At 41.6% G+C, this 17,027-nt stretch overlaps 1 protein-coding gene across 1 annotated transcript; it reads left to right on the plus strand.

The window, feature by feature from the left end:
* The first annotated feature begins 4,107 nt into the window (after positions 1–4,107).
* LOC105032220 (probable transcription factor GLK1) lies at positions 4,108–8,472 on the plus strand. Its single transcript, XM_010906599.4, has 6 exons — positions 4,108–4,991; positions 5,599–5,739; positions 6,551–6,904; positions 7,183–7,245; positions 7,331–7,444; positions 8,193–8,472. Exons 1-6 carry the CDS (start codon positions 4,527–4,529, stop codon positions 8,340–8,342), a joined length of 1,287 nt encoding a protein of 428 aa, XP_010904901.1. The 5' UTR covers positions 4,108–4,526; the 3' UTR covers positions 8,343–8,472.
* Positions 8,473–17,027: the final 8,555 nt, after the last annotated feature.

Below are 17,027 nucleotides of genomic sequence, written 5' to 3' on the forward strand. Positions count from 1 at the left end.
TGATCGAATTAGTCCCAGCCAAAAAATGGGACAGCATATAGCTAGCCTAGCCCAGCTCTTTAAAGGCCATGGGCCAGGCCAGGCCAGCCCATTAAGATATTAAAAAAAAATTGGTATAGCTCGGGAGAGAGAGCCTGGAACGAAGCCTGGAGAGAGATCGAGAGAGTCCGAGGAAAGACAAAGATCGGACGTCATCGATGCCGCGGTCGAATCAGAGAGCTTGGAGTGGAAGGGAGGAGGGGGCATACGGTATACCTTGCGATCGGACTCTGAGACAGCGGTACTGACAATGAGGAGGAGGAAGAGAGGAGCCAGGAGAGGAGGCACTAGGCAGAGAAATCATGTATGGGAGAGCATCACTGCGGCCGGATCTGACTCGAAGGTAGTGGCATCACCGAGGAGGAGGAGGAGGAGAAGGAGGGGGATCTGACTTCTGAGAGCCCGGAGGTTGGATGGGGCATTCGTCGGTGGAAGGGAGGAGGGGGTGTATCTTGATTTGTGATAGAACTCGGAGGTGGCGGCGCCAGCAATGAGGAGGAGCAAGGGGGATTTGAGAGCCCGAAGGCTGGCGATTGGATAGGGCATGAGATGAAAATCGACTGATCGAGAGCCAAAGAGAGTGGAATCGGCAGTCATCCTGCGGGCCTGCGGTAGTGGCGAATAGTGAAAATTGAAAAAATTGAATAGATTTTTTTTAAATTTTTTTTTTTAGTTTTTTTGGCCCAACCGGACTAGTCTGGCCCAACCCATCTCAGCCCTTGGGCTAATGTGGGGCGGGCCACAAAGCCCGGTTATTATTTGGGCTATTAATATGGCAATCCAACTCACCCCATTTACAAGGTTGGGCCGGGTCGGGCCGGTTCTGTGGGCCAAACCCATTTTGACAGTCCTACTCACGAAGAAGAGAAGGTCTCATTCCATATAAACCATAGTTCTTCTTGACTCATAATCGATGTGGGATTAAAGATCCCCTCCTTCCGCAACAATAGCCTTCCAGTTAAGGAGACTCTATATGTTAGGGGTGGACCCTTCCTCTAGCACCATTTTGTTGCAGTCAAGGGTCGGATGGTTGGGTCGGTCTTCACTTTGACATGCACGAGGTATTGTCGGTTTTGACTCTGACCATTTTGGACTTCAGTGGGCCATCCATGACCATAGTGGGCCACGTTGATGGTTAAAGTGGGTCTTGACCATTTTGAGTCACAGTTTTGTCCTTTAAAAAATATCTCACGGGAGAGAGAATGTCTCAAAACATATCGGCCAAAATTTTTTTTGACTCATAACCGACATGAGATTAAAGATCCCCTCCTCCCATAATAGATATTTATCTCACCAAGCTGAATCTGCAGTCTGCATTCTTCGATCAACTGGTGCTATATCCATTTCCCTCAAAATCCATGAAGCTTCTCTGGGCATGGAATCTTGATGCATTTTCTCTATTATTGAATATCGGAATCCCAGCTACTCTAATGGATGGCTCTCTTGCAACTCCTACCACATATCTCATGATACAGGCTCTCAAAGGCTCGGATGGCAGCAATTTTATGCTCCTTGTAATTTGCTGCTACTTGCACTGTTTCTTCGTCTCCTTTTGCTGTTTTTTATTAAAATGCTGACTTTGGCATTTACATATCTAGATCTTTTGGATCAACCACAACAACTCATTCATTCTGGGGCTTCATTGGGCTGCTTTTGGATCTTTTTTGTTTTCTTGTGCTACTTTATTCATTGTGTATAATTTTACAGATTTGATCTTTTCCGTCTTGCAAACAGTTCATCCTCGTGTTCTTCTATTGACTTGTTTTGTCTCCTAACTAGCTAGATCCCCTTCAGGCCCTACCCTCTATTGTATCCTTCAGTTATTGATCCGTGAAGTCAGGTAGAGCTTCGCTCCTCTTTTTAGTAAAACAAAGCAATTATAATTTTTACTATTAAAAAATCAAGCAGTTGGTATGCTGGTAAGACTAAAGCTAGGATAGCTGAAAAAGAAGGGCTTGATTTATACGCGCGGAGCTAGCAGTGATGTTATGTAGAACAAGAAATTAAGAACCATACTGAAATAACATCAATCCTAATTGGAAGCAAATAACTATAATTGCTGTACCAAATTGTCGCTGGATTTCATCTTAACAGTAAGAATTGAAATGAGTCAAATATGAGCTGAGATCAAGCTTTGCTCCTTTTATAATTAAGCTGTGCTTAGAATAAGTTGAGCTTAAGCTGCTCATAAATAATTCGTTTAACAGATCCAGCAAGAGTTTAAGATCATTCAAGATTTTCATTTCTATAATTTAAAATAATAATGTTAATTGTATTTTAATATTATAGTCTGACCATATTCATCTTCTATGCCCTATATTAATTTTTGATAAATAATATAAAAATAAGTATTCATATGACTAACGATAATTGAAAGTATAATATATATATATAAATTCTGAACTAATCCTAGTCAAGCTCAAATGAGCATAGTATAGCCCTAACTTGGATTCTCGTTTAAGTGAGTAAGCCAAACTCAGGACAAATTTCGAGCTAAACTTGGGTTAGCTCATAAATGGCTTAGTTATTTGCCACCTCTATTTAAAGGCAACTAATATAGTAAAAACCTTAACTTTTCAAGATCATTTGCTAAATTTTTTGTTATTTAAGTACTTTCAAGCAATCATCTTATTTCTTGAGATTTTCCTTGGATGGCGCGTATGCTCAAGTTTTGCATGAACAGCAAAGCCCATAAACCATCACCACCAGCATTATATTAGAATTGATATGTTGACTAGTTTTATTCCAATCCTTTATAATTCATTAAAAAAAAAAAAGAAATAACCTCCAGGTGTCATCTAAGAAAGTCCAAAATTGATATAGATTGATAAAGCTATGAAGCATGCATGTCATCATCGCTATCAATATTTTTATGACAAATGAGTATAGATATGATCAACTTTTTCTTGAGTGTCAATCTTTAGCCCCATCAGATGTACAATATCTTTCTAGATGCATCTCATATTAAAAATAATAAAATAATAATTTTATAATTATTATTATTAGCTTTTATCATGAAAAATAATAAAAATAATAGTTAATCAAATCGAATCAATGTTCAAAAATCCAAAAAAAAATCATTTGGAATTAAATTTGAAACGGTGTAATTTTATTTAGATGAATAGCAGGAAATTTAAGTAACTGCCATTATTATTATTATTATTATTATTATTATATGGATGAATAGCAATAAATTTAAATAATTATCATTATTATTTGCATGATAGTCAGCAAAATGGACTATTAGTTCAGTATCTGCTACTAAAAATCCTCTTTACGGGGGAACGCCAGGAGGCCAAAACCGTCATAGTGGTAATTGTACTGCTACATTCCCTCGCTATTTAGGCTTGGGTTCATCAGGGTAAAAAAAAAGGGACATTAGGAGGACGACCATTGTCGGAAAGGACGATACACTGGGGCCTCCCTGCCATTCTTTTTGTAGCCAAGAGCCGATCGCGATATTTTTTAAATTTAAAATTAAATAAAAATATAAAATTTTTTATTAATAATTAATATATTTTAAATATTAATTATTATTAAAAATTAATCTACATACAATAATTTTTATAGATCTATTCATTGAACAGCACGTAAAATTTATTATTAATTTATTTAATTATTTTTTTATTATAATATTATAAAAAATCATCTTTGTATTTCATTGGAACATCAGAGGTCTATGGTCGCCCAATCCGATCTACCCCAAATTCGATCCTATTTTTGTCACAAGATAGGCAGCCAGTATCTTTCACGCCAAACAATGATCGTATGTTCATTCCCGAGTCCGACCATTGGATCGCTCTCAGCACAGGTCTCAAAGTATGCAGAACTAAACTATCCATCATTTGCACAGATCTCAAAGGGATCAATTAGCGATCCAACGGTGGATTCACCCGAAGGAAGGTGAATCCTTATTTCGAGCGGAAGATACAATGCCCATCCCCGTAATTCCAGCCGCTGCCGCCTCCGGCCTGTCCGCCTGGATCTTATCCGACAAGCTCAAGAGGCCTTGCCCTCAAATATCACTCGTCCACAAGGGCGAAAAAAGATATTAGAAGTGAGAAGGAGCTACAGAGAGAGAGCAAGTACAACCAAAGAAATCTCCAAGAATTTGTGGCTGACATCAAACCTCTCCCAACCGTATTACTCCAGGACCCCATTCAAGTTAATTAATCTAACGCTTCCAAGTCCCGTCACAAGCCCTCTCCCCCATCCCTCTCTCCCAGACGCTGGCCATCCACCCACTCGATCATCAGAGAGAATAGGCTCCATAAATGCATACAAGTTACAATTTAGAAGAAGCTCTTTCTTAGATCCAATTCCCATGCGGTTTGGTATATATCACGTCGACCCCCATGATAACTGACCTTGTCGTGCGTCGGCCAGCGAAATAGCTAGAACTGGACCCTTAGCCTCTATCTGTGCCTAGCTAGATATCCTTTATTTATTTATTTATTTTTTGTTTTCCTGCGTTTTTTTCTATTGGGATGCTTCCAGTCTCACCATTGAGAAGCTCCAATGAAGAGGAGAGAGATGGGGAGGTTGGGGGAATGGTGGGGGACTTCTCCGGTGACATCGTGCTTGAGGATATCAACTTTGATGACTTTTTCATGGGGTTCGATGATGGAGAGATATTGCCGGTCCTCGAGGTGGATCCTGCCGAGATCTTTGTAGAGTTCTCGGAGGGTGGAGAGGAGGACTCGTCAGGGATGGCAATATCGGTGGAGTCTACAGTGGATTCAGATGGTGGGGGTCAGCAGAAGGGATCATTGGAAGGGGAGATGAAGGTAGAGAAGGATATAAGTCGACGTGAAGAGGTCATCGCTGCGACGACGAAGGAGGACCCAGGGACCATGACAGCGGAGATCAGGTCACCATCATCGGAGGTCAATCGAGGCGGCAAGTCATCGGCAGTGGCAACGAAGAACTCGCAGGTGAAGCGGAAAGTTAAGGTAGGTGTTCTAAAGAGTTGTTGGTTGCCATAGCAGTGCAATCAGAGTTCTCTCTCTCTCTCTTTCTCTCGCTATATATAATAGAAATTTGCATAGCTCCTGGGAGGAAGATTCATACGTACCATGACTCCAGAGGAGATCTGATCCTATCGGAGCTGTTCGAAGCTCCTTTACATAAGAGTGATAAATGGGGTGTAACTTTAGAACAAAGGAAGCAAATGTTTCTTGCTGATTGCTTTTTTTTTTTTTTTTTTTTTTGGAGTTTCTTGCTGATTGCTTCATCCTCGAAATATTTTTTTAAGGATTTTGACTTTTCCAAGCACAAGTTATGAATCTATATGTTTAATATTTCCGAGTGTTTTTGCTTCTTATATCCAATCATAAGGTGCAAATTCTAGCTAAAAAGCAACAGACTAACACCTGATCGAGGATCTTTTTTTTTTTTTTTTTTTTGAAATTCCATATAGATCTGGGGAAGAAAGGTATCACGGGAACCAGGACTAGGTCTCATGATATGTTTGATCTTATCCTTCATGGATAAACTTTTTTTATCAATTTTCTTAGTTAATTTAGTCTCTTTTTCCCTAATCAATGGCTGGTGTGTCAGGTGGATTGGACGCCGGAGCTGCATCGGAGATTTGTTCAGGCGGTGGAGCAGCTTGGAGTTGATAAAGCTGTGCCCTCTAGGATTTTAGAGCTAATGGGGATCGACCGCCTCACTCGACACAACGTTGCCAGCCATCTCCAGGTATCATCCTCTCTCTCCCCTTTTCCTCATCTCTCATCTATCAACTATATTACCCGTTCCACCCCTTCTGGATGAAAGTGTGGTACCTTAGAGAATTAGCTATTTATCTCCAGAATTCAGTATACAAGTTTCTGAAGGGAAAGCCTGCACTTGTTTTGGTTATTCGAACAAAGCTTTAGTTTTCTTGAGGAATTATACCATAGCTGAAGAAGTATTCAAAAATCTGACCCCAAATATGTGAAACATCACTTTCTCTTGTAGTCATGCATCTCTAGCAGTAGGAGTTCTGAAACGCAGCGGACATCCAATTCGAGCTAGTTTCATGACCAGTTTTCTAATGTGAATGTGTAAAGATAACTTGTTCTCTTTGTTTATTTTGATGTTTCTAAACGAGGGATTGACGTTTCTCTATTTTACCTCTATCTTTTAATTTCTCACTAGTGGTACACCACTATAGATTAGCACACCATATATTATTCCAGGAAAGAAATTATGCAGCCGCGTTTGGATAACTTATGTTTGCTTACTATTTTCTGTATGCTGCCTTTCTTCTTTCTAATGTAGCCTTCTTGTACAGATCCTTATGATTTAATAAATAATTGGTGGCACCATGCTTTCCTATTCCACAAAAAATATAATATTCCTTTTAAATATGGAATTAAAACAATTTAAAATATTTCAAACACACATGGTTTCTTAATTTTTGTTTAATTTTTTTTTATCTTTCTCTCTCTGTCTTTTTTTTTGGTCCGCTAAATGGTGAAACCTTTTGGTGCATTCACCTATCCAACTGATAATGAATTGTTCACAGAAATATAGGTCACATCGGAAGTATTTGCTCGCAAGAGACGCAGAGGCTGCAAGCCGAAGCCAGAGACGGCGAATGCATGCGGCCAGCGGTGCCACTGCAAGGAGGGACATGAACCCATGGCTTGCCCCTATCATTGGCTTCCCTGCACCACTACCACTACCACCACCTCCTCCTCCCCCTCTTTTTCAGCCTTTTAGAACCTTACGTGTTTGGGGGCACCCAACTGTAGACCCACCATTAGTGCCCATGTGGCCGAGAAATCTAACCTCATGGTCTCACACTCCGCCCTGGGCTCCTCAGCCATCTCAACCTCCACCACAAAATCCTCCTTATTGGCACCATCATTATCAAAAAGTAACCTCTGAGTAAATATTCATTATAATGGTGATATCATGTCAAATTTATAATAAATCAATAACAAATTAAAAATCGATGGGACAGTATGAGTATTATCATAAAAATCGATGAAATATATGGTACTCAATAAAATGCAAGTGTTTTCATTAAATTATGATAAATTTAACATGATATCACCGTTGCAACAGAATTTTTTTTCATAATCTCTCTCTCCCGAGTCTCTCTCTCTCTTCGTCTATCTCTCTAAACTTTTTTTTTTTATTTTTGGGTACAAGGGCTGTAGAGTACCATATGTCCTAACACAAGGAACTCCTTGCTTTCCTCAAGCATTGCCAACGGTATTTACCTTTCCTTCTGTTTATTATCCTATGAAATGTGTGTGAAGTTGTTGTTTCCTCACTAGCTGGAGCAAATCAAATGCAGACTTTTCCAGCTCCACCAGTCCCGGGTGTTCTTCCCCATCCCTTCTATAGACCAGTAGTTCCTCCTCCCGCCTCCAAGCACTTGGGTTCGCAGCTTCCACTCGATGTCTATCCTGTAAGTTTCTCGTACGTCACATGCATCCTTGTCAGTTTGAACTGACTCATCACTTAATATCAGTTCAAACATTAAGATTCAGTTATTTTTTGAAGTTTTCGTACGTAGTACCACAGTAATATATTTCTCCTAGCTTTCTTTTTTGCTTTTATTTAAAAGTTACTAGTTTATTGGAGTGAAAAGATACTAAAAGAAGGACAATAAGTGTAATGCATCCGTATCAAGTCTGACAGGGAGAGCGTTTGAGCTGTCCATGTCGATATGAAGGGTACGATGTCAAACTATACGTGCGTCTTATAGAGCGTCGGAACATTGCGGTAATTCATGTGAACCTGCCGCAGGCGTACCTTGCATGGAGACCACTCACCATGGGCTAGTTGATTTTGTAAAACAAAGCCATGGTAATATAATTCAAAAATAAAATACTAAAGTTCCGAAGGTGGGTCTCTGTTTAAGAAGGCTCAAGAGATAAAAACATGGAAGTAAGAGAGAGAGAGGGGATGCCAAATATAAGAAAGTACATGCATTCAGAAGTTGTGGAAAACTAGAAATGAACTGCTAATTCACAAACAGAAAGAATCATGCTGAGTCTTTAATTGGATAGCATGTTTGCTAGAACAATAGAAAAATATTCGCAAAGCTATACCAACACTGTCAATAGGACGTCATATTGTATGAAATAGATCAGTACACCTCATCACTCATTATACTCATAAACCTATGTCTTTTCTCTTCATCGTTGTTCCAGCCAAACGAACATGTAGATGCAGCTGTTGGAGATGTTTTAGCAAAGCGATTGTTGCCGTTGCCTCTCGGGTTGAAGCCTCCCTCATTGGAGAGCGTACTGGTAGAACTACAAGGGCGAGGTGTGTCAATAATACCAGCAACATCTGGTTGAAATCATGTCTCCAATACTTTGGTGGTTTTCATAGTCAATGCATCGAAAATTCATTGACGTGTCTATCTATAAATCGTGTTCCTGTAAAAACTCCTTTTAACCTTTTTTATGAGTAGGCTCACTTCATTCATTAGCATTTGTATGAAGCTTTCTAGTTGCATGATGATGGATGAAAGAATTAGAGATCAGCTCCTTTTTTCTTTTTTTTTTTGTTGTTTTTTTTTTGGGGGGGGGGGGGGGAGTGATCCTATGATGAGTATACAATATACGGCGAGGGCAATTTTGTTGGTATTTATTGATTGTAATTTGGACCATTATCACATGCTCGGTTAGGGGTAATCCTATGATGAGTACTATATATGGTGAGGGCAATTTTGTTGGTATTTGTTGATTGTAGTTGGACCATTATCACATGCTCGGTTAAGAATGAACTTCTAGCATGAAGAAAAGCAGTAAATGTCATGCACGGTAACACCATAAACAATATATACAATAAAATATATATGATTTTTTGATAAAAGATGAATCGTACGTGAAGTTCCAGAAGAAATATCCTTTACTGACTTTTTTGCTCCAAAATAACCTAAATCATATTGTGTTTGTGGCAGGTGAATTTGAAGGGAGCTAGTAATTAGGAGCAGAGAACATCTTTGAAAATCAAATGAAGCAATAATATATATATATATATATATATATATATATATATATATATATATATATATATATATATATATGATAAAAGATGAATTGTAAGTTCCATAGGAGATATATATCCTTTACTGACCTTTTTGCTCCAAAATAACCTAAATCATATTGTGTTTGTGGCAGGTGAATTTGAAGGGAGCTAGTTAGGAGTAGCGGACATCTTTGAAAATCAAATGGAGTCCCATTACATAACCTAAACCATTTAAAAATATTTTTATAGGTTTGAGGACTTAAAAGGAAAAACCCTAGAAGATTAATGAAAATAAAAATATGTTACTTATCATACAAAGAAAGCCTCGGATAGTTTGTAGAAAGAGCTTGAAATTGGTAATTTAGAAGAGGGCGGCAGACCTGAGACCAATAAGTTTTTCGACTTCCAAGATGGATTGTGGTATTTCTATTTAAAATTCACTTTTGAGCCCTGAAACATCTTTGAAGTAGTAGATTAGGAGCTTAGGGTCCATTTGGTTGGGGGTAATTTTATATGAAAAAATAAATTTCATGTCAATTTATCATATTTGATATAAAAAATGGAAGAGAGAGATGATAAAAAAATTTGATGGATCCCATGTTTATTTTACGGAGAGAAAAAGTAAAATACATATCATGAGAGGTTGGTATTTGATAAATTCTTAGATGATGGTAATCCATATTTGATAAAAATACTCCCAAAAAAGCTGTACATGTAATCATTGAATTTCTTCTAATAACTTTTTAAATTCATTCAATAAAGAACTTTTATAAAAAAATTAAGATGAAGATGGTATTATGCAAACAGCTATGTGATTATAGTTATTATATAAAAATTAATTGGAGATGACAATGCTATCCTATTATTAAAAAAATATTTTATATTGAAGGGTATATTTGTAGATTTAACCAAATTTCTATATAGATTTATTTCTAATCAAACATAGTAATCTTTTTTTAGTATCATTTTTTGAAATAATTTTTCTGCCAACTAAACATAATAAAAATTATTTTCCTCTATAATCATTTTTTCAGATAAATAATTTTTCAGAATTGTCAGATTACCTTCTGACATGCTCCAACTAAACAGATTCTTAAAACAACCAATTAATGTTCCCTTACAACTTATCGATCAAGTAGGCTCTTTTGCTAAATCCAACATTCTGATAAAAACATCAATAGCCAGAATAAACAGCAATCAAGAAAGAGAACCCTCTTGTCTTGGGAATTATAGAGCTTGCGTTTCACAAAATAGTAGTCTTGTAGAGGACATTAGACATCCTTTAATCCAGCCGATCTAGTAGGCTCCAAAGTCCCAAGCAGTTTTCTTTAAAAGATCAAATAATTTTTATTGACCATTTTCCATTGCAAAATAAACAATTAATACTCTGCTGTCTTTTTCCTCTTCCTTTTTTTTTTTTTTAAACCGATAACAATGGTTGAATTATCACTTTTCCATGTTCGAACTTGGAAATAAAACATCTCCTCAAAACACATATTTTTTAATTAAGAGATATTCCAATTGGCGGACCCTAATTCCTTTGGCAAATCTCTATTGTTTCAACTTGAAATAGAGAATTAACTTCTTGCATGAAACTATAAACAGTGAATGAGGAGAACAGGACAACTTTATCTTTCAATTATATAAGTTTGCACTGTCTCTATCAAAACAGATAATTGAAGAAGAAATCCTGCAAATAATCCTTTATATAGATTTTATATTACAATCCTAATCACCATTAAAAAAAAAAAATCCAATATGGCTTTTAACGGGTCGGTTGTTCAACCTACACCCGCCCCTTATCATTGTCTAACCCGGATTCGCTCAACATCTTGGCGGGTCCCACCAGTCAACGGGCTAAGAGGAGGATCCGACTCGTTTGGACTCCCAGTAATATGATAGGTTCTGAGTCCCAAAACCTCCGGCATCTCCCGCCAGGGTGAAGCCAAAGAAACGGAAGCGGCGACATGGCGTCACCATGCGCTCCTCAGCCATCTCTACCTTCACCACCAAATCCTTCTTATTGGCACCACCATTACCAAAGGGTAATCTCTCTCTCCCCCCACCTTTACCAAAGGATAATCTCTCTCTCTCTGCTCCCTCCCCCTCCATCTCTCTCTATACACTTGTTATTTTTGCTACAAGGGCTCCAGAGAAGGGTGGGTACCACATGTCCTAACACAAGGAACCCCTTGCCTTCCTCGGCCATTGCCAACGGTATTTACCTTTCCTTCTGTTTATTATCCTATGAAATGAAATGTATGTGAAGTGGTTGGTTCCTTACTAGTTGGAGCAAATTAAATGCAGAGTTTTCCAGCTCCACTAGTCCCGGGCGTTCTTCCTCATCCCTTCTTGGCCAGTTGCTCTTCCCACCACCAAGCACTCGGGTTCGCAGCTTCAACTCGATGCTTATCCTGTATGTTTCTCGTCATATCCATCCTTCTCACTTTGAACTTACTCGTCACTTAATATCAGTTCAAACGTTAAGATTCAATTACTTTGAACGATCCTTCTCACTTTGAACTTACTCGTCACTTAATATCAGTTCAAACGTTAAGATTCAATTACTTTGAACGTTTGTACACACACACACACACATATATATATATATATATAGTATACAAGTCATGATATAGAGGAATATATTTTTACTAGCTTTCTTTTTTCAAAAAAAAAATCTGCTTACTGGGGCAAAAAAAGTAGTGAAACAAGGACTAAGTCCAACGCATTCGTAACAAGCCTGACGGGCCAGCACAAGTGTATTTGACTTTGTCCATGTCTACGTGGTAGTTGAGGGACGTACAATGTCAAGATCACGTGCGTCCTATAAAACTTCTGGACAGTGCATTTCTTCGTGTGAACTTGCTGCACCTGTGATGATGGACGATCCAACAGGGTGATCCTAAATGCAATGGAAAGTAAATTAATAATATAATTATATGACAGAATAAACAAGCTTTAAAAAGGTGACCACTATTTTTTTTTAATTTTTTATATAATTAACTATATAGATATACAAAATATAACTGGAATAAGAATTAAATAATAATACATAATAATAATAATAATAATAATAATAATAAAATATAGATTTCAAATTAGATTTCAATTATTCAGTTGAGTGACATAGCAATGATATTTACACGATCTATTAGGACATGGTTGCAAAGTTAATCAGTTCGCAAGTATCTCAAAATAACTAAGAAATCAATAATGATCATATGCTTAACAAGACTTAACTAATTTGATTTGAATATTAATGATGAAGGAAGCGTGAATGGGTATTGATGGCTAATGAGTATAGGATGATGAGGGTAGATTGTAGAGGACAGTTGGGATGGATTATATAAGTTTTGAAATTTTGGGAATAAGTAAACTTATAAAAAAGATGAGGATAAGAGAGAAAATAATAGAATTACGAGACTCGCTCCAGTGGTGGTCTCATACAACGTTGATGCTCATGCATAGGAGAAAATTAGATACCAACAACCGACAGTCAAGTATAAATTTTTATTAACTTATCAAAGCATGATCATTGTTTAAGGTCTAGACCACCTTTATATAACAAACTGGAAAAAACAAAAGAATAGAATAATAGATGTGGGACTAAACATTTCTTTTATACTACAACAAAAGAATACTAAAAGGTTGTTTATCCTATGTGGGATTAAATTATTAGATTAAACTAAACTAAAGCCTGTTGATAACTTTAATTACATCACATAGTTATAAAACCAAATTGGATGACTCTTCTTGCGCCTTGGATTTCATGCCAACTATCAATCCGATTCCTATTCTCGTTCTCTATCATCTCTTCTCGGCTTGGAAAAATTCGATTCCGACAAATATTGATTGATGTATTCCTCGTAGAGCTCTGGATTTAGTTGTTGTAGGTCCTCCTGTGTGATCCATGTGCTATCTCTAATAGGTCGATCTTTTCACTTGACCAAAATGGTCCTTTCTCCTCCAACATCTGTCGAAATGATGCGATCATCTACAATTTCCTCTATTTCCTCATCTTTCTTTGGAATTTGAGGTAAAATAGATATTGGTGGAATATGGTAGTAGGAAATATAGTAGGAGAGTATGGAAGGCTAGTGGATGGATCAATGTAAAGTTCATGGTATAGAGTAAGATCTTTAATATTAAATGTGCAGCTAAAACCAATATCAAAAGGCAAATCAAGGACATATGCATTTGCACTGATTTTCTTTAGAATTTTGAAAGGACCTGCTTTTCTAGCATGTAACTTTTTCACTGTATCTTTAGGATATCTTTCAGGCCATATACGCACCATTATCATGTTTTCTTCCTAAAATTTTTGAAACTTTCGGTGAACATTTGCATTATTCTTATAGCTCTCATTGCTTAAAATTATTTTTCTTTTAATCTCAACATGCAATTCATGAATGTGTTTAGCCAATGCAAGTGCATTTTCACTATATCTGGACTTAGGAGGTAATGCAATAAGGTCTATAGGTTTTTTAGGATTATAACCAGTAACAATCTCAAAAAAACTATGACCTGTAGACCTGTTGACAGAACTGTTATATGCAAATTCAGCTATTGGTAAGACCTTATCCCATGATGTCAAGTGTTGACCAACCAGACACTTTAGTAGGTGTTGGGGAATACCGACCGACCCCGCTCGGCCCAACTTACAACCAACCGTCCGACCGACTGACTGGCGGAGGGACCGTCCGACCGACCGACTGGCGGAGGGACCGACCGACCGACTGCCGGAGAAACCGACCGACCGACTGACGGAGGGACCGTCCGACCGACCGACTGGCGGAGGGATCGACCGACCGACTGCCGGAGGGACCGACCGACCGGCCGATCGATTAACGGCCCTCTTCCGTCCGTGGATATGTCGGTCGGGTTTCCACTCTCCGGGCCGACTGAACCAGGGAGTCTGATGCCGACTCTCGCAACATGTCTGGCTGACCGTCAAAGGGGCCCGAATCTCCACCCAACGCCACACAGATGGCCACCGACCTAGGGTCGGTCGACTCCTCCGATCGCCGTACAGCCGCCAGAGCCTATCAATATGCGGCACTGCCACCTAAGGGCATTATCCCGCCTGGGGCATTGTCAACCCTAGCGATTTGACAGCCCCGCGGCGATATGACGCTTTCACGGTGACTCTGACAGTCTACAATGAGTTGATAATTCCTCAATTGTCCGCGCCATTAATGACGGCGCCATACCGCGCCCCACTATAAATATCGGGAAAAGCAACAGTGTAGAGGGACCGAAAAACCACAGGCCTGCTCCCCCTCTCTCTCTTTCTCTTTCTCTCTCGTTTGAGCTCTCTGTCTTCATTTCACTGTTGCCCAGTCACCTCTCTGACTTGACCGTCGGAGGGTTCCCGCCGGAGCCACCTCCGGTCAGTGTGGACTTCCTTTTTTGCAGGCGCTCGTTCCCGACGATCAGGCGACGAGGGGATTGGCCGCAACAGATTGGCGCACCAGGTAGGGGACAGGCACGGCACCAGGCCTTCTCAAGCAGAAGATACTGATGACAAAGACAAGAGCCCAACGATCGAGGGTCACCGGGTCGACGAGGCGCTCTTCCCGTCGGGAAGAGGCCTCCCCGCCACCCTCAGCGGTGGAGCCCAGCTCTCCGCACCCGACGTGACCACGGAGGCGCAGATCGCGGCCATCGTACGGCAGATGACCGTGCTGACGGACGCGGTCAAGAGCCTCCAGCAACAACCGACGGCCCGTCCGATGCCCTCAAGGAGCAGCCGCCGACGACCGCGCCGATCCTCGTCCCCTCCGCGCGAGCACCTGCAACAGCGCTCCCACGGAGAGGAGGAGGGACGGCCACGGCGCGATGCCCGACAGTCCCAGCAGCTCTCTCCCTCCCTACTGGAACGGGCGAGGAAGGAGAAGCGACCGCGAACGCCGTCCGCCTCCCTCTCGAAATCTTCCAGAGACTCCACTCCTGGGGTCTCCAAGCACCGACGGGCGGACGACTACGAGCGCAGGTTCGAAGAGATCGACCGTCGGCTTGCGCAGTTGCAGGTCGATGGGCAGAAGTCCTCGAACGACATTGACTTTCAGACTGCCCAACCTCTCTCCCGACTCATTCTCGACGAACCGATCTCCAGTCGGTTCAAGATGCCGCACGTGGAGGCATACGACGGCTCCACCGACCCAATCGACCACCTGGAGAGCTATAAAGCTCTCATGACGATTCAGGGGGCAACCGACGCTCTCTTTTGCATCGGCTTCCCCACCACACTCCGCAAGGCTGCCAGGGCCTGGTACTCCGATCTTCGATCGGGGAGTATCCACTCCTTCGGGCAGCTCGAGCACTCTTTCGTGGCTCACTTCAGCACCAGCAGGAAGCCACCGCGAACGTCGGACAGCCTTTTCTCCCTCAAACAGGGAGAAAACGAGACGCTCCGGCACTTCGTGGCGCGATTCAATACGGCCACGCTTGAGGTCTGGGACCTCAACGAAGACATGGCTATCTCAACCATGAAACGGAGGCTGAGGGCGTTCCGATTCACCTACTCCCTGGACAAGACCCTCCCTCGGACGTACGCCGAGCTGTTGGAGCGCGCATACAAGTACATGCGTGCGGATGAAGGAGCTTCCGACCGATGCTTGACCGAACCCAGAGGCCCGAAGGAGAAGCGGAGGAAGGGTCGGGAACCCGCTGCACCCAGCAGGCCCCCGACCGATGGTCGGGTCTTGACACCGCGACGGAACCAAAAGTCGCCCCATCGGCAGACTCCAAGGCCGACACACCCCAGGTATGATTCCTACACTCCTCTCTCTGCCCCCCGTGCACAGATTTTGATGGAGATCGAGGGAAAAGAATACCTGCGACGGCCTCCGCCTCTGAAGGCAAAAGGCCTCGACCGACGGAAGTACTGTCGATTCCACCGGGGCCACGGCCACAATACCGAGCAATGCATCCAGCTTAAGGATGAGATCGAAGCTCTCATCCGTCGGGGGTATCTCGGTAAATTTAGGAGAAACCCGCCGACTCAACCTGTGGCCGACCGACGACCCCAGCCGACTGAAGAAGCGATGACTAATCAGCCGACGGCCGGGGTCATCATTATGATTTCCAAGCGACTGAGCCCGGGGACATCTGTGGGAGGGGAGCCGACGAAAAAACTACGCTCGGACGACGTAATCACTTTTACAGAAGAGGATGTTCGGGGCATCCAAACTCCCCACGACGACGCTGTTGTTGTTTCGGCAACAATAGCAAACTATGATGTAAAAAAAATTTTTGTAGATAATGGAAGTTCAACAAATATTTTGTTTTACTCGACCTTCTCCCGGATGCAACTATCAATCGATCGACTTAAGAGGGTCTCCACGCCCTTGATAGGCTTTGCCGGGGATGCCGTCACGACGGAAGGAGAAATTACCCTACCTCTGACGGCCGGCACCGAACCACGACAAAGCACGGTCCACTTAACTTTCGCGGTTGTCCAAGTACCTTCGGCCTACAATGCCATACTTGGACGACCCGGACTTAACGCCCTCAAGACGATCGTGTCGACGTACCATCTCCTAGTTCGGTTTCCAATCAGAAATGGAGTCGGAAAGATACGTGGAGACCAACAGCTCGCTCGCCGATGCTTCCAGATCTCCGCTCAAAGCGACGAGTTGAGGGGCTCCCTGACGATCGACAAACTGGACCAACGGGAGGAGGAGGAACGGGGCTCGCCGGCCGAACAGCTCGTGTCGATCCCGATAGCGGAAAACCCTGACTGGAAGGTATAGATCGGGTCTCAACTGCCCGACCCCGAACGACGATGATTGACGGAGCTGCTGACGGCCAATGCCGACATATTTGCTTGATCGACAGTGGATATGTCGGGCATCCCCACAGAGACAATAACCCACCGACTCAACATCGATCCGACGATGAGGCCGGTGAGGCAGAAGAAAAGGTCCTTCGCTCCAGAGAGACAGAGGGCCATCGACGAAGAAGTGGATAAGCTGCTCGAGGCGGGCTTCATCAGGGAATCTACGTAT

This window comes from Elaeis guineensis, chromosome 7 (assembly GCF_000442705.2).
Source record: "Elaeis guineensis isolate ETL-2024a chromosome 7, EG11, whole genome shotgun sequence".
Classification (NCBI taxonomy): Eukaryota; Viridiplantae; Streptophyta; class Magnoliopsida; order Arecales; family Arecaceae; genus Elaeis; species Elaeis guineensis.